We start from the raw sequence: 19,401 nt of genomic DNA on the forward strand, positions 1-19,401 counted from the left end.
TGTCCCTGTGCCGGTCCCTGGGGTGGTCCCGGTTCCTGTTCCTGTCCCTGTCCCGGTCCCGCTCTGCGGGCGGTGTTTTCAGTCTCCTCACGGCTCCCCCCGATCCCCTCCGGCCGGTGCCGCAGCCCCCTGAGCGCTCTGCGCAGGACCAATCAGCCCCAGGAGCGCCCCTGGCTTCCAAGGGCGCTGCCGCTGTAAAATGGCGGCGGTGCGTGTGGGGGGTGCCCGGGCGGTTCCGCCTCCGTCACCTGAACCGAGGCGGCTGTGGGCGTTTTCTCGGTGAAAATAGGTGGGGAGAGGCCTGGCGAAGGTTTCAGTACTTGACCTTGCGGCCCTGGCCTGGGGCGTTTACCGGCCGGTGTGTCTATTACCGGGGGTTTGGTGTTAATTGCCAGGTGATCCAGGTTTTCATGGCTTCTGTGCATGGAAAGAGTGTTAAAACCTTTATTAAAAACAAGATTTAGAACGGTTTGCCTAGTGAAACTTACTTTATTAGCTGTTAGCATACAGGTTTTTGGGAAGGCCGGATGGTGAAAATGTGTTATCTTCCTCACTGAACAACAGTATTCCACATGCTTCTTAAGAATTCTGGAATTTCCGTGTTGCATCAAGTCACGCAAAGCTAGGATAAAACGGTGCCCTTTGTCCTTAAAGTCCTGGAGCATGAGAGAAGCAGCTGAGATGCCAATTATGGCTGTGAGAACAATGACCGGCAGCAAATAAACCTCAGCGATGTGAGCTCCAGCAGCCCCCGGGTGTCGTGTGTAGATATAAATCCAAATCCACACATCATCTTAGGAACACAAAAGAGCTTTTGTGCAGGTAAGCAAACACATCAGTGCTATGACGCTAAACTAAACATGGATTGCAGTTTGATACACGCACAGCTCTGTAAAGCTCTGTTTTGTTTCCATATATTGGCTCAAATTAGGAAGAGAAAACAGGAAAATCGATGGTGTTTAACTTGGGTGGAACAGAAAAATGAGGAAGTTTTTCACAAAGGAAATCGAAAGGAGTTCCTTGCAGAGTAAATGCTTGCAGGCAAGGCAGAGGCGAGGCTTTTGTTTAGTCTTTTCAATTCTTTAAAACCTTAGAAAGATTAAAGAGCATAGAAACAGGAGCCACCATTATACACAAACAAAAAAATCAAATTAGCTGTGTTAAAATAAATGTAATAGAACAAGAAAAACTCAGATAATTTGTTATTTTTGCAGCCTTTGCAAAAACCTTTTTCAGACTCCTCAGAAACAGGAAGTCTGTAGGGTCAGTAGGCATAGAGTGTTAAAAGAAGCATTTTGGGGAAAAAATCTTTCAAAAGCCATATTAAATAAGTAAGTCCATACTGAAAAAAACTGGAGAGGTTTCTCTATTAGAAATTTGCAAGGATAGTATTAACAAAACTGGTCAAATTGGAGTGCTACTAAGAGAAAAAGTTAATTACAAGAAAAAGAGGTGGAATTCCAGATTACTGAAGGGTGAACAGCTGTGGCTATTCATAAACAAAGATAAGCCTGACTGAAGTGTTATGTTCGAGGAAGATGTCGTGGAAACGTCTAGTCTTTGCAAACCTTGCTCTATTCTCAGCAACAATCAAAAAAAAAAAAAAGAAAAAATTGTTAGAAAATAATACAGAACAGATCAAAAATATCTTTATACTTTCATTATGTAAATCTATATGGGGTCCAGACCATAAATACTGTGAATTTCTTGTCAATAAATAGAAAATGGCAAGGATACTTAGAAGTGTGGAATTGCTTTAAAAGGAGGAAAAATTAGACTACAGCTTTGGTCTGTAGAGAAGGTGACTTGCAAGATATTAATGTTCACAAAGGGTATAAATAAATAGAAAATTATTACCATTTCTAATAACTCATTTTGATTTGTGTCCTTTTTTCTTACGTGGCAATATGTTGAAAATGAAAGTAAATGTTTTTCAGGTTGCGTACAGTCAAACTGTGAAACACATTGTCATGGTATCTTAGAAGCTAAGGGCATAAATAGAACCAAAATGTGAAGAAATGGCCATCGAATGCAGTTATTTCTGTCTCAGAAAAGCCTTATATCACGGATTGCTAGAAGGTGGGAGGATATAAACGGAGAGTGTTGTTATGGCAGTTCTTCCTTATGTTGTTTTGGTTTTCATCCCTCTCTGCCTGGAACAGGTGGCTGCTGGTGTTTATACTTCAACTTCTGTGTGTGTAAAGCCTGAGGTACCCGGACATTGAGGTTGTTCCTCACCTGGCAAAGCTGGGCAGGTGAAAAACTCAGTGTCCACTGGGGGTATTGGATGTTTTTATCTGCCCTCTGCCCAGCACAGCCTCCCCTCAGCGCAGCACCCCGAGTGACCTTTGAGTCGGGTTACTGGCCCTGCTTGGAATTCGAAAAGATAACACTGTGGTAACTGTTTACAGACACGTATATGTAACATTTATAAACAGCAACGGGTAACAGCCTAAAAGAACTAGGAAGCATTTAATGATCAGTTACTGTGAGTCCAACTCGCCATGGTGAAGATCTGCACATCTGAGTCCTTCCAAGGGCAAAAGTCACAGGTGGGCGTGTGGCTTATCTAACATGAAGTATCAGTTATTAGTTAAAAGCCCAGGCTCCTCTCGACCCTGAGCTTTATGTGTGGAAGCCCTTTCAGGATTTTCACAAGCAGTTCACATGGACTGTATATGGATTTATGAGAACTCGAGGGGCTGCACTGCAGGCGGAAGGTTCCAGGTCTGCCCTGTCAAAAACTGCAGGAGGAGCCAAGCGGCGTTTTAAACACGGAAGGCTGTCGAAAAGTTGCAATTATGGAGGGGGAAATCTCCATCTTCTCCATCATCTCCTCCATCCCCGACCCCTCAAGCCGGGACCCCTGAGCGAGAACGAGGCTCCCGGGAGGGAGGGGGCGCTGCGGGCAGTGACGTCAGCGCAGGCACCGCCCCCGAGGGGAGGGGAACTTCCGGCCGCGAGCTCAAAGCCGGTCAGTCGGGCGAGCCGAGGCCGCGCCCACGCGGAAGGGGGCGGGGCCTCGAGGCCGGCTCGGGCCACTTACATAACGGCGGGGGAGGGGCCCACGCGTGCGTCACGCGCCGGCTCCCGGCAGCCCCCGCACCCCCCTATATAACCGGCGTCCGCGCGGCCGCGCGCCCACAGTGAGCGGCCCCCGCCAGCGGCGCCCGATCGTACACAACTCTTCGTCACCCGCTTTAAGTGACCGGGATCGCCTCGCCCACCGCCACCATCGCCATGCCCGGGTATTCCAGCGACAGGGACAGAGGGTGAGTCCGGGGGCCCGGCCGGCGCCAGCCGCCGCCAGCGTCCGGACTCTGAGCCCGCCCGTGGGGCTCCAGGGTTGTTTTTCAGCCGTTTAAGATGGCGGCGGGGCGGGGGTTGGGCCCTGAGCCCTTCCCTCAGCGCTCCCGCCGCGATAGCCGGCGGGGGGAGGGGACCTGGCTTTTTTTAGGCCACCGAACGTGGGCGGCGGGGCGGTCTGGGCTCGGTCCCTCCACCTCAGCGCAGCCCCGCAGGTGTGAGACCGCTGAGGGGGGAGCGCGGGTGGGTGATTTTTTTTTTATTTATTTAATTTTTTTTTTATGTCGGGGGGAAGAAGTACTCGCCCCCCGCTCCTCCGGGGACACCCCCTCGAACACGGATGGCCCCCGCAGAGCCCGGTTCACCCCGCCGGCAGCGGCGGGCGGGCGGGAGGTTTGTGGGTCAGTGGGTTGGCGGTGCCGGAGCCCCGGGGAGCGCTCGGCAGGGCGGATCCCCTCGCTCCCTTCCCCCTCCCGAGGCTCGGGCTGTGGCCGGCAGGAGCCGGCCGGCTCCGCTTTGTGTTGTGTAAGCGGATGTTAATGGCCGGCCCCGCCATGCGGTGGCTGAGGGGAATCAAAATGCCGGCTGTGCTGCTGCTGCCTTTGTTCCTCCTCCTCCTCCCCCCGCCCAACTCCGGCTCTAAAATGGCAGCGGCTGGAAAATGTGGCGTAGACAGAAATGAGAGACAAAGGAAACAGCGCTGGCAGGAAGCAGCGGCCGCTCGGGGAGCGCTGTCTTGTGCTGGGAAGGATCTCGCTCCCGGCGCCCGCCCGGCCAAAATTGGGAAGCGATCGGGGCAGGGGAGGGAGCCCCGCGCTCGGATCCAGCGCACGGCTCCGAGCTGCGCCTCGGGGCGTCGGAGATCAGCATGCTTCCAACACAGGGACCGAACCTAAAATGCTAATAAAACGTATGGCCTTATAAAATATCGTTGTTCAGAGAAGCGTGTCTTCTGGGATGCAAAAAAAATGGTCTATGGCAAAGTTATCCCAGTGTTTCATAACTGCCCCTGCCCGCTTTCAGCAAAGGGAGTGTCACCGGGGTGGGAATCCATTTTGATCACGGGGTAATGCAAAGGTTTTATGGCCTTACTTTGCCTGTTGTAACTTGCCTTTCGATTGCATTTTATGGAAAATGCAAAGACACGTTACCTTAGCTTTTTAATAAGAATTGTAGCAAGGCAGGTTGTGGCATCTGCAGCTTAAAGTATGTTTTTTAAAGTTTCAGTATCTTAAAGTAGGTAGGGATTATACATCCAAATTGTAAAGTTACAGGGTGAACCACAAAAATGGTGGTTAACTCATGTAAGAAGACCAAAATGTTTCTCTTGGATTCTACATTACATTCTTTCTCCTTAGGTTTGGAGCCCCCCGTTTTGGAGGAAGTAGAGGTGGACCTCTGTCTGGAAAGAAATTTGGAAACCCTGGGGAAAAACTTACAAAAAAGAAATGGAATTTAGATGAGCTGCCCAAATTTGAGAAGAACTTCTATCAAGAACATCCTGATGTAGTTAGACGTACTCAGGTACGTACCTGATCTGACTCGAGCAAAAGTAAACAGAAAGTGCAAACACATTGAGGGTCATGAGGCCCAGCAGGCACACATGGGCTAACTTAAAATATAACCTTGGTGTCAAAGCTGATTTCCAATAATGGGCATTTTGTTTTGCAGCAAGAAGTTGAACAGTACAGAGCGAGCAAAGAGGTCACTGTTAGGGGCCATAACTGTCCAAAACCAATTATCAACTTTTATGAAGCTAACTTCCCTGGTAAGTGAAGACCAGCTTACTGTTTCACAGAACTTCTTGTTCTTCAGGCTGGATTAGGGCAGCATATAAGTTAATATGTTTCAATTTTTTCTTCAAGCAAATGTTATGGAAGTAATTCAGAGGCAGAACTTCACTGAACCAACTGCTATCCAAGCACAAGGTTGGCCTGTTGCATTGAGTGGATTGGACATGGTCGGAGTGGCACAGACTGGATCAGGGAAAACTCTCTCTGTAAGTTTTGATTGTAGCCTGGAATACTGCTGAATTTCAGCAGTGACAGTGTGGCCTGGCTTAGTGCAGGCTGAACACTTCTGGGAAGAGACTGTAACGAGACTTTTCTTTCTTCCAAACAGTACTTACTGCCTGCCATTGTGCATATAAATCACCAGCCATTCCTGGAGCGAGGAGATGGACCCATTGTGAGTATTCCTGAATGAAAGGGGATCTTAACTTCTAGGGAATGTGACTGGTTTCTACAGTCCAAATTGTCCATGCTCATGAGAGTGCATAGCTGCATTGTGTTCCTGTACGTGACTAAAGTGGTTCCCTGTTGTGTAGTCTTCCAAGAAGATTCTATAAGCTCTGATTGGATTGTCCATACAATAGTGTAGAACAGGGCTAGATGTTGCATTTTGGAAATTGCTGTCCCCTGGAAGCCAGGGACTTTCAGCTATCTTTGCACATGGCATAGGTCAGTGTTTGGTGGCGGTTGAGATGCCAGGGAACTCGGCTTGCTGGTTTGGCCTCTTAAATCCAGTCATTCTGGCACTGAAGGAATATGTGACAAACTTTCCACTCAAAACTAGTCAGACTCCCACCTTTCAACGGGTGTTGGACTAAAAGCTGGGCATGTTGTTTCCAGTGTCTTGTGCTGGCCCCGACCCGTGAGCTGGCCCAGCAGGTGCAGCAGGTGGCTGCTGAGTACAGCAGAGCGTGCCGCTTGAAGTCCACGTGTATCTATGGAGGTGCTCCAAAGGGACCACAAATCCGTGACCTGGAGAGAGGTATGGATCAGTCCTGGTGCACATCTGTCTGAGGTCATGTGAAAGCTGCTTCAGCTGACTGGACTGCTTGATTTTAGGTGTGGAAATCTGCATTGCAACACCCGGAAGACTTATAGACTTCTTAGAAGCTGGAAAGACCAATCTCAGGAGGTGTACTTACCTTGTCCTTGATGAAGCTGACAGGATGCTTGACATGGGATTTGAACCTCAAATCAGAAAAATTGTGGATCAGATTAGAGTGAGTATAAATAATTCATGCATTTATCATTATTGCATAAAAAAATGCCCCTGTGCTTATTAAAGCGAGGACAATGCAATTAACTCAATTAACTTTCTCATGCTTGCCTGGTTTTTTTTTTGGTTTGGCATTTGACCCGACTGTATGTTGATCTTGTACTGACCTAATCCTTCTCCAGCCTGACAGGCAGACTCTGATGTGGAGTGCCACATGGCCCAAGGAAGTGAGGCAGCTGGCTGAAGACTTCTTGAAAGAATATGTGCACATCAACATTGGTGCACTGGAACTCAGTGCAAACCACAACATTCTGCAGATTGTGGATGTGTGTCACGATGTAGAGAAAGATGACAAGTAAGCAGTGTGTGGGGGCAAAGCATTCAGTAGTTTCTAATGGTCAGTTTTAGTTTATGAACTGTGAAATGAATTTGTCTTGATGAATTTCTGACACCAGTCTGAGACTACTAAAAATCTACAAATCTGACTGTTTAAACTTGCACAGTACAAATCAATCTGAACTCTAACCATCATCTCTTCATAACAGGCTTATTCGTTTGATGGAGGAAATCATGAGTGAGAAGGAAAACAAAACAATTGTTTTTGTGGAAACCAAAAGACGTTGTGATGATCTCACCAGGAAGATGAGGAGAGATGGGTGAGTAACAGCTGGGACTTCACTGAGCCACCTTGACCGGCCTGAGTGGGCTCTTGATTCCTAACTGTGGTATCAAAACTGTCAAATAGGGACACGGGGTGTTAATTATAAAGCTCAGATTAACTTTGCAATTTGCCAGTAGCCCTGTCTTTGACTACAGAGCCCACTGTGAAGGGATGGTCTTGGGTCAATCAAATTCTGTATTTTCAGGTGGCCAGCGATGGGTATTCACGGTGACAAAAGTCAGCAGGAGCGGGACTGGGTTCTAAATGGTGAGTATTTCGGCAATTTCTGCAGTGTTCCTGCAAAGCATCTGCTGTGTGTTACTGAAGGAAGGAACTGATTCATTTCTTGTGTTACAGAATTCAAACATGGGAAAGCACCAATCCTGATTGCTACAGATGTTGCATCCAGAGGTCTAGGTTAGTACAACTCGTAATGCCAGTTGCCCAAAGCTTTTAAAGAAAGTCTATTGCTTTCTTTAACCTCTGCATTTTTCTAAGTTTTCTTCACATAAAGGTGCAGTCTTTGTGGCAAGGCCTAGGCATGACAATCGGAGGACTCGAGGGGGATGGAGGACTAGTGGAAATGATCGGCTGGCTGCTTCCAGTCAAATAGAGAGGTGAAAACTGAGAGCATTGTGTGCCAGTAATCTTCAAAAGGCAAAGATCATCCTTTAAACTACTACCCCATAAACTGTTCTCTCATGAAATAAGCAGTTTCATTCACAGTTCACTTTGCCCTGGTATTTCTCTTCTCTCCATGCTTTGCATGATTTGCCATGGTGCAGTACTGTTAGTTTTGTGCATACTGTTTGCTGTGATCTGTGGGTCTTTGAATTTCAGTGAGTTTTTTTGAAATGTTGAAGGACATAATTTTAAACTTCAATGTTCAATGAAATTTTTTTCAACCATGAAATGGAGAGAGCAGCTTTAAAACGTACTAAGCCTTGTGCAAATTGGTGAGTACTGGCACATGAAATCTGAGAATAAAAGTCCACCTCTCACTTTAACAAGTGGGGCAGGAAAGCAATGGCTTTTCAATGCCTTTGAAAGTCGGAGTTCCTCCACCTATACATAGTCGTCATGTCGAGACCTGCCAGAGAGAGACACATTCTCAAGTGAACCCTGGCTTCTTGGAAGCGCTTGCCTAGACGAGACACAGTGCATAAAAACAACTTGGTGACTTTGGGGGGACAGGTATGTTTTTCTTGCAGCTGCGGTTCAAAGGTCTTGGCAAGACGAGCAGTGTGGCCCATTTTTTTTTTGAGCTTCTAATGAGTGTGTATGTGAAGGACCTTGTATGTTTTTACTCTAAGGTCCTCAAATGAGCACATGAAGAGGCTGCTGTGAGATTTAGTGGCCCTACTGCAAGAAGCTTTCAGATGTCACTTGATGATTTGTAAAGGGGACTCTTGAGTTGGGAATGACAAGCAAATGCATACTCCTTATGGTAAGGTTTTGGCTCACAGGGTGGGTGATGAGACGGGATCAGACGGAGTGTGCATTACTTTCTCTTCCACAATACTCTTGCAGAAATGGATGATTCTAACACTGTTCTTTGCAGCCATTATTCCCTTTTAAATACTCTTGTCTAATGTTTATCTTCGATTTGGCTGTTGTGGTGTGCAAAACTTTGTACTTCGCCTTTTGCCACACTGCAACACTTTACAGATGTGGAAGATGTGAAATTTGTCATCAATTATGACTACCCTAACTCCTCAGAGGACTATATCCACCGAATTGGACGAACTGCCCGCAGTACCAAAACAGGCACAGCATACACATTCTTTACTCCTAACAATATTAAGCAAGTAAATGACCTCATCTCTGTGCTTCGGGAGGCTAATCAAGCCATCAACCCCAAATTGCTTCAGCTGATTGAAGACAGAGGGTCAGGTAAGTGCTGTTCTTGATCTAAGTGTGCATAGCTTTCCTCTGAGAACAAAAAGGAAACTCAAATTCCACCTCCAGCCTCTCTCCAAAATGGATGTGGAAGGTGGTTTAGTTACCAGTTATGGTGACCTCAGAAGGTATTTAGAAACAGCATTAACAAAAAACAACACCCAGATGCTCCCAGGTCGTGCTGTGGAGCTCTTATGGTCAGAAATAAAACACTTTTGGGCTCAGTTTTGTGGCCTTCTCTCCCATGGTTTGGAAAGGTGGATGGACCCAAGTGTCCTGCTGGCAAGGTGAAAGTGCCATTTTGCCTGGATGCCACCACTCGTGTTACAGGGAGAGTGTGTGACTGTCCTCAGAGTAGATTTGCATTGCTGGGCCAGAAAAGGAAACGTGATGAGGTGAACTCAGGCAGCCTCTGTAATCCATGTAACTGTCTTGTCTCTCTCACTAGGTCGCTCCCGAGGGGATCGCCGTGACAGATACTCTGCGGGCAAAAGGGGTGGATTTAGTAGCTTTAGAGAGAGGGAGAACTTTGAGAGAACCTATGGCGCGCTAGGCAAGAGAGACTTCGGAGCCAAAACTCAGAACGGGGCCTACAGTGCCCAGAGTTTCAGCAATGGAACTCCCTTTGGGAATGGCTTTGCAGCTGCAGGGATGCAGGCTGGCTTCAGGGCGGGCGGTAACCCCGCAGGAGCGTACCAGAACGGCTACGAGCAGCAGTACGGCTCCAACATTGCCAACATGCACAATGGCATGAACCAGCAGCAGTACGCCTACCCTGCCACTGGTGCTGCTCCTATGATAGGTTACCCCATGCCCACAAGTTATTCTCAATAACTTAGTGTAATTTAAATGTCTCAGTTTTTCATAATTGCTCTTTATATTGTGTGTTATCAAAACAGGATAGTTATTTAAGAAAATGGGAAACGCAGAAATGACTGCAGTGCAGCAGTAATTATGGTGCACTTTTTCGCTATTTAAGTTGAATATTTCTCTACATTCCTGAAACAATTTTTAGTTTTTTGTACTAGAAAATGCAGACAGTGTTTTCAAAGTAAATGTACAGTGATTTGAAATACAGTACCAGAAGGCAGTGCATGGCCTTCCAATAAAGATATTTGAAGACCGAATTTTCTTTCAGATGACAATTTTCTCAACATGTGCACAACTTTACATTATTGGAATGTCAAAATGTTTTTATATTAAATTCTAGAAAGGTTTCTCAACTGTGTCTGATTAAACATTTAAGCTTATACAAAAACCAGCCTTGCCTTGATTGGGCTAGATTGCTTAGCATGGCAGGCTCTGCTTCGATGGGGAAGAAAATTTAGGCTGGCTTCTAAGAAAGTGTTGGAAACAGTGTTCTTCCTTGTCTCACTAGCGTAGGGCCAGTTCTTGGAGAAGATCAAAACTCTGTAGTGGTGTTGCTAACGAGCTGCTACGAGCGTAGGAAGCTTCTGCAGCACAGTAACCGTCGCCTTCACACGAGCATATGTGCAGACCAGGCTTGAGTGTCGTGTACCCACAGCTGCCAGGCCTTGTGAGTTAGCATGCAGGCTTCTGAGCTTCAGAGAAACGGGAAGATCTTAGTATTAAAACTTCAAATTATACTTAAACTGGTATTGAGCAGTGATTTCTTTATGGAAGCGGGCGGAGGGAAGTGGGCTGTTGATCCATTAATGTGCCTCATGGATTTTTTTATTTTTAAGACTTTTAATATGTGCAAATGACTCTAATCTCAAAGCACTGCCCATGCTGAGTGAAGCAACAGCGTTTCCTTGATGAGGAGAGCTGGAATAATACTTGATCCTGGGGTTAAAGTGCTTAATGCTTTCAAGTACAGTTATTAAAATTCCAATTAATACTAACTTTCAGTTCCTTCCTCTCACTTGTTTACCAGTAACAGTGATGAGTTTCAAGTTTAACAATGCTTAATTACAGCTTAACGTGTTCAAGTTGAGTCTACAAGATTCTAGGTTACTTTAAACCCAAGTTAGACTATTTCTTTTACACTTTAAATCTTTTTTGATTAGTCTGTGCTTAGCCCTTGGTGATTGTTTCCCTCTGAGGCTCAGCTTGTGATGTTCTTTAATACAGCCTAATCTGCCTCATAATTGTTTCCTCCTTTTCTGTGGAGTTCTATCACTTGACAGTATTTTGTGATCATTTGCTGTTGTGAGAACTTCAGCTGGAGGCTTGAAACTACCCCACCTGACTGCGGTTGGCAATGTGTTGCTTTAGTTTTTTAATTGGCTCTGCAACATTGCCTTTGCCCAGTGCCACCAGTGTCGAAAGACAAGGAAGTAGGTTACTTATCACTGAAGTATGACTTCATCCTTAAGTTTCCAGGTCAGTGGCCTGAAACAAAATGCATTTGAAAGCTTAGTTTTAAAAATTTCAGTATAAAGGGTTTTTAGTATTAAAATAGTAAATTTACAGCTTGTGACTTAAAACTGACAGATTAGGGTCTTAAACATTGATGCAAAACCTAAACAGCCTCTTTCCACTTGTATTTTTTACTTGTCAAATGACGATCATCTGGGGGAAGTGTCAGGTGGGCACTCATAACATTTGCACATAAAATGATGAAAAGAGACGAGCTCTACTAAACAGCTTCGCTACTCCGGTAGAACTGAGCTCATGGCAAATCTGCCTTAGATATAAAATGCCTTGTACTTCTCCACCCAGGAGCAGCAGCTCCTCCGGCTGACCCAGTGCCCTACTAATGCGTCTTTTCAGTCCTGGGCCCTGGGGTGGGGGCTGAGCAGGAGAACCGGCGCGGGGATTATCCCAGCCCGAGCCTTTCATGACTCCAGCCCGCAGAATGGTTCCCGTCTCACGCTCCTCCTCCTGGCGCCGCTACGAACTCGTGATGCAGCGACTATGGAAATTTCCACTGCGCTGCCTCTGCCAGCGTGAACTCGAGAGCCCCGAGGAGCGAAGGGGCCTCCCCCGCCCTCTTGGCAGGAGCCCCGCACTCTGCCTTGCTGTGCCTCGGGCCTGTGCCTGCCCCGGGGATGGGGCTTTTCCCCTGGAATGTCCCTGTGTTCCCATCACAGCAGGGTCTTTCCCACCCCACTGCCCCTCCTAACCCCCCTGAGAGCTCTGGACCTCCGTGTCCGAGAGGGGAAGATGAGATGTGACGCCGTGGCACCTGTGGCCTTGTTGCCGATTTTAGGTGCTCTCTAAACACAGACACATAGTTCGGTTTAGAAAGAAGACGTTTATTCTGTGCAGGGCGCAAGGTGGAGGCTTCCAAAAATACGGGGTAAAAAGGGACATCTTTTATACAGTAAAATTTATACCAACCCTCCTACCTGCTACATATGCTCTGCCTACCTAATGCATATTTATTTGTCTGATTTTGAATGCTCAAAACACAACGTTCTATATTACACAACTTCTATTATAAGTTACCCGACGACATTAGCTACGTTTACAAAAGGCGAGGAAGTCCAGCTTGAAGACACCAATTCCTTTTGTTAAAGCTATAGGACAGCACCATTACGTTTACAAAAGGTGCGAAGATTCCGGCTGGGCACAGGTAATGAAGTTTGAGGATAGCGCCGAGCTCGGCCCAGGGCCGGGTCCAAGGTCGGGTCTAAGGTCGGGGGTCCCGGCGGGGCGGGCCCTGGCCGTGCCCTCGCGCATGCGCAGCCGCCACGCTCCCGCCGTGAGGGAGCGGGAAGATGGCGCTGGGCGCCCGCCAGGGCCGGCGCTGGGGCGGCCGCGTCGCGCTGGGGCGGCCCGAGCCGGGGCGGCGGCGCGTCCCGGGGCGGGCGGAGTCGCCGGGGTGCTCAGCGCGGCCCTACGCGGCGGGCGGCGGCGGGGCGGAGGCGGCGGGCGGGGCGGAGCTGCTGGAGGTGTGCTGGCGGCGGCGTTTCCTGCGCGGCGGCGCGGGGCCGCTGCCCTGGCGCGCCTACCTGAGCGGGCAGCACCCGGGGCTCGGCCCGCTGGGCGCGGCCCTGCGCGCCAACCTGGCGGCGCAGTGGTGGGACTCGGCCATACCCCCGCGGGAGCAGGTGTTCGCCGTGGATGCCCCGCTCCACGGCCCGCCCGGAGCCCCGCGGGACGCGCGGGGGCTGCGGCTGCTGCAGCCGGAGGCGCTGCGGGACGCCCTGCAGAGCTGTGGGCACAGCCCGGCCCTGGACCGAGTGCTGGGCACCGCGGGGGTGCTGCGGGAGAGCCTTCTGCCCGGTAGGTCCCGGGCGGCCCCGCACAGCCTGGGTCCTGCGAACGGGGTTCTGGTTGGGAGAGAAACAGCTGTGTTTAAGGGAATTTTCCAGCTCTTTTGGCTGCGTGCTCTGAGTTTGTCCTTTTCGAGGACCTGAGCAGCACAGGTAGGCAGTGGGTGCACTCTGTAGTTAAGGGAAAGGCACTAAAGTGCGCAGAGGAACCAGGCTGTTGAGCCCTTCCCTGCAAAGCATCAGTGCTAGTGAGGCTTCACATACAAACGACACTTGTGCCATGTTCTACGTTTGCTGTTGGTAGACTGAAAATGTAAAAAAACTTCCCAGTGGCCACTAAAATCAGGGATTTACCTTTTGACAGGTGTTCTGGCTCAGTATGTCAGCTGCTTAGAGCTGGTGAACAAAAGACTGCCCTGTGGCCTGGCTCAGATTGGAGTGTGCTTTCACTCTCTTCCAGAAAGTGAACAACCCAAGGAAAACCTTACAAGGTAGAGTAATAGGGGGATTAAACCCTTTCCATGCTTAAAGCAACTGTTAACACCTGTTTCACTTTTGGATTGTTTTTGAATGCTGTCTCTTGCTTTTTCCCCTGTTATTTCCGAAGGTGTTAACTTGCTGCCCTTGCTATTGTTTAAAGAATAGGAGAGAGGACCACGTCCTTGCTTGCATGGTTTAGTTCTCCCAGAACTTCAGGACAGTGGCTCGATTACTGGCTACGCCAGAGGCTCCAGTGGTGGAGAAAGGTAACAGCAGCATATCCCTGGGGAATCTTGGCCTGCTCCTTCCAGAGGGGGAATAGTCGCCCTGTTTGGTTTTATGGCCTTACATTACTGACCTGTTCTAGCCACTGAAATGGGCTTATTTCTCGTGGAAACTGAAAAGCAACTGAAGTTTGTGACAAACCCGATAAGAAGTTTGTCACATGACTTATGGAAAGCCAAATGTTTCGTGTTTGTAAGTGATGTGAGATTAAAATGCCGTGGAACAACAGAGAGATTTGGGCTGTAATTTCTAAAAATCTTTTGCTGAAAATCACAGATTTCAGCTTGCATTGCAGACTTGGTTTTTTAGTTAATACAGGATTCACGGTATTACACCTCTTACACCTTTTATTTTCAGTTTGCAGTAGGCCCATCTAACTTCAGCAGCAGTGACTTTCATGATGAAGAAGGCAGAAGAGGATTTAAGTTACATTACAAGTTTCCTTGGGGGACAGAAACAATAGAAACACTGAAGAACCTTGGTGATACTGAACTGTTACAGATGTATCCAGGGGAAAGTTCAAAATTACTTGTAAGCTTCACTATATTAAAAATCTTTTCTGATAAAGAGGGTAATGTGTGAGAGAAATGGTTTCTTTGCTGGTCCTGTTGCTTAGCAGGTGACTGTCTTATTATTTGTTGGCTGTAAAAGTAGTACAGTTGATACTCTGCAGTCAGACCTCCGTTTTCAGAAGATGTTAAAATAGTGTTTTGGGACTTTTTTTGCAATAAGTTAATTAACTGTAATTAGAAATGAACTGTATTGACAAGACAGCTGTTATCAGTGCTGTCTTTACCTGTGTCTGTTAAAAGATGTAAAGGGAAACTCAGACTGCTTTGCAATGTTCAGTTTGCATCAAAAAAACCCCTGTAAATGTTTTTTTCTTGCTGTAGCTTGTTCACATCCATATACGTGGAATATTATGTAGGTTAATGGGTTATAAACACTGCAAAAGGCTTTATAGAAGTTACCACACTCAAAGGGGGAGTGGATTGGAGGGACACCTCTCCACTGAATGTATTGGAGGGGGACAAACTTCTAGTGAATGGCAATGTTTGAAGTCAGGCTGAACAGAGAAAGTGAGAGTAACTTGGTATTTTACCAGTAAATTGCAACCTTCTCCTTCTCGTGGCAGTCCAGTGTTTCCTGGTTTTGCAGTTTATTTCTGTAGAGAAAGTGGAAGACTAACCTACAAAACTGGGGCAGGGATTTCTTGGAACGTGGGGAGAGATCCTCCTGGTCCCTTTGAAATAATCTACACACCTCCAAAGGAAAATGCAATTTCAGGTGTATTTGCCATAGATTTAAATTTATGATCGTAGTGGCAGGCAAGAAACTAATTCCATCCTGCTCTGACCTTCTGCTTTCCCCAGTGTTGCAGTGTTACCTGGTTACACTTCTGAGGTTTCTGGTAACTTTTTAAAATACATGTCTGATTGTGCTTTAAACATTATAAAAGTACTCGACCTCAATGCCTCATTATACATTTAAAGCAAGCAAAAGGCTTTTTGGGTCAATCTTTGATGTTTCCCTTTGTTTTTTTCTCTTCAGGGCCGAGATGGAAGGAAGAATGTTATTCCTCATGTTCTGTCTATGAATGGAAACCTGGACCGAGGAGTCTTGGCCTATCTCTTTGATTCCCTACAGCTGGCTGAGAATCCATTAACAACAAAGAAAAATTCACAGAGAAAGGTAACTTTCTGTAGAAAGTGTAACAAAAGTCTAAGTACAAAAGCCACAGACAATATGGTAAATTCAAGCATGGAAATGTCTCCTTTTTCCACCTGGCCATCCTCTTCCCTTCCCAAATGGATGCAGACTGACTGTTCTCACTGGTAGCACCAGGCTGGCCCCATGGCACTGCCCAGCAGGTCTTGTCACCCACATAAGCATTTTTTTCTTTCGCTCTGAGGTTCCCTTTCCTGTTTTACCTCTTTCTCTGGTGGGCAGGCATGGTCTTGCTGTGCAAGCAGTGAAGGAGTTAAGAGAAGTTGGAACGTAGCTGCAGTTTGTGGAAAAGAGGAATTTGTCTCTTCCAGCAGCATTTGAAGGGGGCTGAGAAGAGCAGAAAAAGTGGGTCACAGGTGGTAGTGGGGCATCTTCCCAAGGACCATGGTTATTCCCACTTTTACCCTATTTCTCTGCAGTTTGAGTGCTGGCTGGCAGACAGGGCTTGTCACCCAAACAGCTGTTTGTTCTTTAAGAACAGGCAGTAGACTGGATGGGAACTGTCTGCTGGGCTGTCTCTGATCACTCTGGCTCCGTTCAAGATGATGGAGCTCTGCTAACAAATCTTCATTTCTTTCCTGGGGCTCAGCCAAAATGGAGTAATTTCTGCCCTGTGAGTCTAGCTGGAGTATGAGTGTGCTAGTTATGTAAAACACAGCTTGCTGCTAGTTCAGGAATTTGTGCTATGAGAAAATTTTTGCCTGTTCAGAGCCTTAATTTCAGTTAAAAAAACTTACTATTTCCTAGTTCTGTAGAATTGTGTGCTAAACAAATTTGGTAATCTGTTGCTTTTTTAAAATTTACAAGGTACTTAAGCTACATCCTTGTTTAGCACCTCTTAAAGTGGCCTTGGACGTAGGCAAAGGTCCAACAACAGAGCTGAGACAGGTATGTTGTAAGACAGTATTTTAATTTTGAGCACTGAATCTCCACGTTACAGTTCAGACAGGGTTTGTGTTGGGGAAAATCTTTCTGCTGCTTTGATTCCTGCTGTGCAGCTTGTGAGTCACAGCCAAAGAAGTTCACTGCAGGCAGTTCCCTGTGTGGACACACTGCTTTTGGTGCTGTTAATAGACCTGATACTTGTTCCATGCAACATTAAAGAAAATAAATAACACAGTCCCTCCCAGCTTCTTAATATTTCAGAATTATCTTAACACATGGGTTGCATCTTCAGAAGGATTTCTTAAAAGTTTTTGTGTCAGTAAGTCATTGTCAGTCCTCACAGAAAGGAGCAAACTTACACTGTTTTTAAACAGAATTGGAGATTTAATTGCCAGGCTGCTTTCCATTTGGAGATTATTTCAGCCAGCAAATTAACACCAGCTAGGAATGTTAATACCACACATGTTAGAGTTCTGATGGTTTCTTTGTAGAGCCTCAAAGTCTGTCTTTTAACTTTTGTTTTTAAATGATCACAGGTTTGTCAAGGACTGTTCAATGAACTGACAGAAAACAGAATTTCTGTGTGGCCAGGTTATCTTGAAACTGTGCCAGTGTCTCTGGAACAGCTTTATACAAAGTAAGGAGAAACAATCTTTGGTAAATTAAAGTATGGAGGTGAAAGATGACTTTGTGTGGACTAGTGCAAATATGCCTGATTTCAGTAAGAAGTCATTGGGTGCAGTAACCACGTGACTGAAGGCATTGATCCCAAACTACAGACTTGGATTTGAGTAGTTTTATTATGAAAAGCATATTGTTCATTTTTTAAATTAAGTATAAGCCTTTCATGTGTTACTGTTATTTCCCTGGAAGTGTGAAATGCCTTTTAGAGACTCTCCTATTGAAAATAAATTTCTTCACATGAGCCAGAAGCTCTCAGAATTGTTTCCCACCCTCAGCCCCATTTTTGCATCTGCTCTGGTTCTGTGTTTCAAAGTACTGTTTCAAGTAGCACACTGTGTCTAGTCTTAAAAGTTCTTCCAAATCTGGAACCATTACTGTCAGTGTATGTGATGGAATTATTTGTGGATATAAAAACAGCTATTCCATTTGGGGGCTTCATGTATGAGTTGTTTGTCAGGAGTGAATTTGGGGCATATGGCTGCTCATGCCAGTGGATCTTGAGCATATTGGTGAATGTTTCTTAGAGAAAATAAATACAACTATTTGTTCATGTGCAGTAGTATTCAAAGTAAGTCAGATAAATTCTACTTCTGCAAAAATATTCCTGTAATAGGTCACTAAATAACATTCTTTTATCTACTAAAGTAGCTAAATAATTTAAAGAAATGTACTCAGGAAAGCAAGGAATGGCAACAAGAAAACTGGTGTTGTCATGCTGGACTTAGTGCAGTACAGCAAAAATAAATATTTACAGCTTGTGGTCATTGGCACATAATTTATCTGATTTTTTCCACACACCAAAAGCAGTAACAGGGGGACTCTTTTCTTTTCAGGTACGATGAGATGAGCATTCTCTTCATGATCTTGATAACTGATGCCACTCTGGAGAACGGGGTGGTCCAGCTGAGGAGCAGAGACACCACCATGAAGGAAATGATGCACATTTCTAGGCTGAAGGACTTTCTAACTAAATATGTGACGTCAGCCAAAAACGTGTAAGCTGGAATTCGCTGAATAAAGGGATTTTCTTAAACCTCTGTGCCTGGACGGGTTTCAGCGTTGTTACGGTCTCGGTGGTTTCTCTGCAAATAGCTCTGCTAAAGTTTGGTGGTGCATCTGTTTCCTGCCAAGTCTAGACCATCCAGGTCTTCCAGGTTTCCTTGGAAAAAGGCAAGAGGTGCAACTTGTCCTTGGTTAGCAGGGCTAACCATATCCTCATTCTTGTCTCTACTGTCAGGTAAAAGTACTCCATCCTAAGCTAAAAATTCAGCTTTCATCTGTATTGGTAACACAATTATGATCTCTGCTGGAAAATGGGATTTTATATAAAAGACTTGCAAATCTTAAATGTTTTAATAAATCAGTATCTTTGTACTATCTGTTTGTAGGAATGTGTTTTAATCACGTGGCCCCAGTTCTTCAGCATTCAAGCTACTTCATCTTGTGCTTGATAAACATAAAAATCAGAAGTAAGTTATCAAGAGTAACAGAGGAATAGATTTAAATAAATTGTAAAGGTTTTTACAAGTATTTTTTGTGGAAAGAAAAAGTCTGTGTATATAAAATACTGGAAAAAGCCTAATGTGTGATCACATTTTTCCTGCTGAGCATAGTGGTTAAAATCAGATACAAGAGTTTGCAGAGATACAGAATTGAGTGTTTCTGATCTTCTGGAGATTTATAACATGTTCAGAGCTTGTTGAGTCACTGTGTAAAGTGCTTAAAGTGTGTGCAACAAGGCACATGGCCTCTGATAGTCATCAGTGTCATGAAACACAGGAACTTGTCTTAAAATTTTCTTCTTAACTAATAATGAGTTATTTGTAACAATAATTGCTGCATAGTGTAATTATGTTAGATATAGTCAGCATAGTTAGATAAGGTCAGCATAGTGTGACTTGTTAAACGTGTGGAATTCTAAATTAGCTGTGGAATGATAGTAGAACAACCCAGGATTATTTAAGAACGACCTGTAGCAGGATGCAGAGTTTGTTTTGGAATTAGCTGTTCCAAAAGTTAATTTTGACATCCCTACCCTGAGAGCTGAAATAATGTAAAACTGAGAAATTCCCATCCTTACAGGTACTGAGACCCAACACACATCCTCCAGTGTGTGCCTAAGAGGACACACTTGGGATTGTATGTTTTTTTTAATTTATACTGAACTAAAGCCTTTTGATTATCTTATGTCTGCACACAATCCAGTTTCTGCTTTAGGGGAATTGTTAACTGTACAGGAACTTGGGGCTGGGTGAAAGCTTTAAATAATTTATTCCTTTCTGT

At 45.7% G+C, this 19,401-nt stretch overlaps 2 protein-coding genes across 3 annotated transcripts; both read left to right on the forward strand.

The window, feature by feature from the left end:
- The first annotated feature begins 3,148 nt into the window (after positions 1-3,148).
- Positions 3,149-10,485, forward strand: DDX5 (DEAD-box helicase 5). Of its 2 annotated transcripts, none has more exons than XM_027749711.2 (13): positions 3,149-3,272; positions 4,665-4,830; positions 4,978-5,074; positions 5,172-5,305; positions 5,428-5,493; positions 5,937-6,078; positions 6,156-6,316; positions 6,495-6,667; positions 6,858-6,968; positions 7,179-7,240; positions 7,331-7,390; positions 8,642-8,866; positions 9,321-10,485. In XM_027749711.2, exons 1-13 carry the CDS (start codon positions 3,241-3,243, stop codon positions 9,704-9,706), a joined length of 1,815 nt encoding a protein of 604 aa, XP_027605512.1. In that variant the 5' UTR covers positions 3,149-3,240; the 3' UTR covers positions 9,707-10,485. The 2 variants fall into 2 exon arrangements, with proteins under 2 accessions (XP_027605512.1, XP_027605513.1); XM_027749712.2 differs by having other exon boundaries at positions 3,149-3,248.
- Positions 10,486-12,558: 2,073 nt separating this feature from the next.
- POLG2 (DNA polymerase gamma 2, accessory subunit) lies at positions 12,559-18,492 on the forward strand. The gene is made up of 8 exons (XM_027749532.2): positions 12,559-13,066; positions 13,421-13,547; positions 13,697-13,802; positions 14,179-14,352; positions 15,373-15,513; positions 16,357-16,437; positions 16,971-17,071; positions 17,952-18,492. The coding sequence occupies exons 1-8, from the start codon at positions 12,559-12,561 to the stop codon at positions 18,115-18,117; spliced, it is 1,404 nt and encodes a 467-aa protein (XP_027605333.2). The 3' UTR covers positions 18,118-18,492.
- The last annotated feature ends 909 nt before the right edge of the window (positions 18,493-19,401 follow it).

The sequence above is a fragment of the Pipra filicauda genome, unplaced genomic scaffold (assembly GCF_003945595.2).
Source record: "Pipra filicauda isolate LSUMZ 115617 unplaced genomic scaffold, ASM394559v2 scaffold80_size11013439_pilon, whole genome shotgun sequence".
NCBI lineage: Eukaryota > Metazoa > Chordata > Aves > Passeriformes > Pipridae > Pipra > Pipra filicauda.

Coding starts and splice junctions, on each gene's coding strand:
- DDX5 (XM_027749711.2), top strand. CDS start 3,241: ATGCCCGGGTATTCCAGCGACAGGGACAGAGG. Junction 5,075..5,171: donor TTATGAAGCTAACTTCCCTG/GTAAGTGAAGAC, acceptor TTTTTCTTCAAG/CAAATGTTATGGAAGTAATT. Junction 8,867..9,320: donor GATTGAAGACAGAGGGTCAG/GTAAGTGCTGTT, acceptor CTCTCTCACTAG/GTCGCTCCCGAGGGGATCGC.
- POLG2 (XM_027749532.2), top strand. CDS start 12,559: ATGGCGCTGGGCGCCCGCCAGGGCCGGCGCTGGGGCGGCCGCGTCGCG. Junction 14,353..15,372: donor GGGAAAGTTCAAAATTACTT/GTAAGCTTCACT, acceptor TTTTCTCTTCAG/GGCCGAGATGGAAGGAAGAA. Junction 16,438..16,970: donor CAACAACAGAGCTGAGACAG/GTATGTTGTAAG, acceptor AAATGATCACAG/GTTTGTCAAGGACTGTTCAA.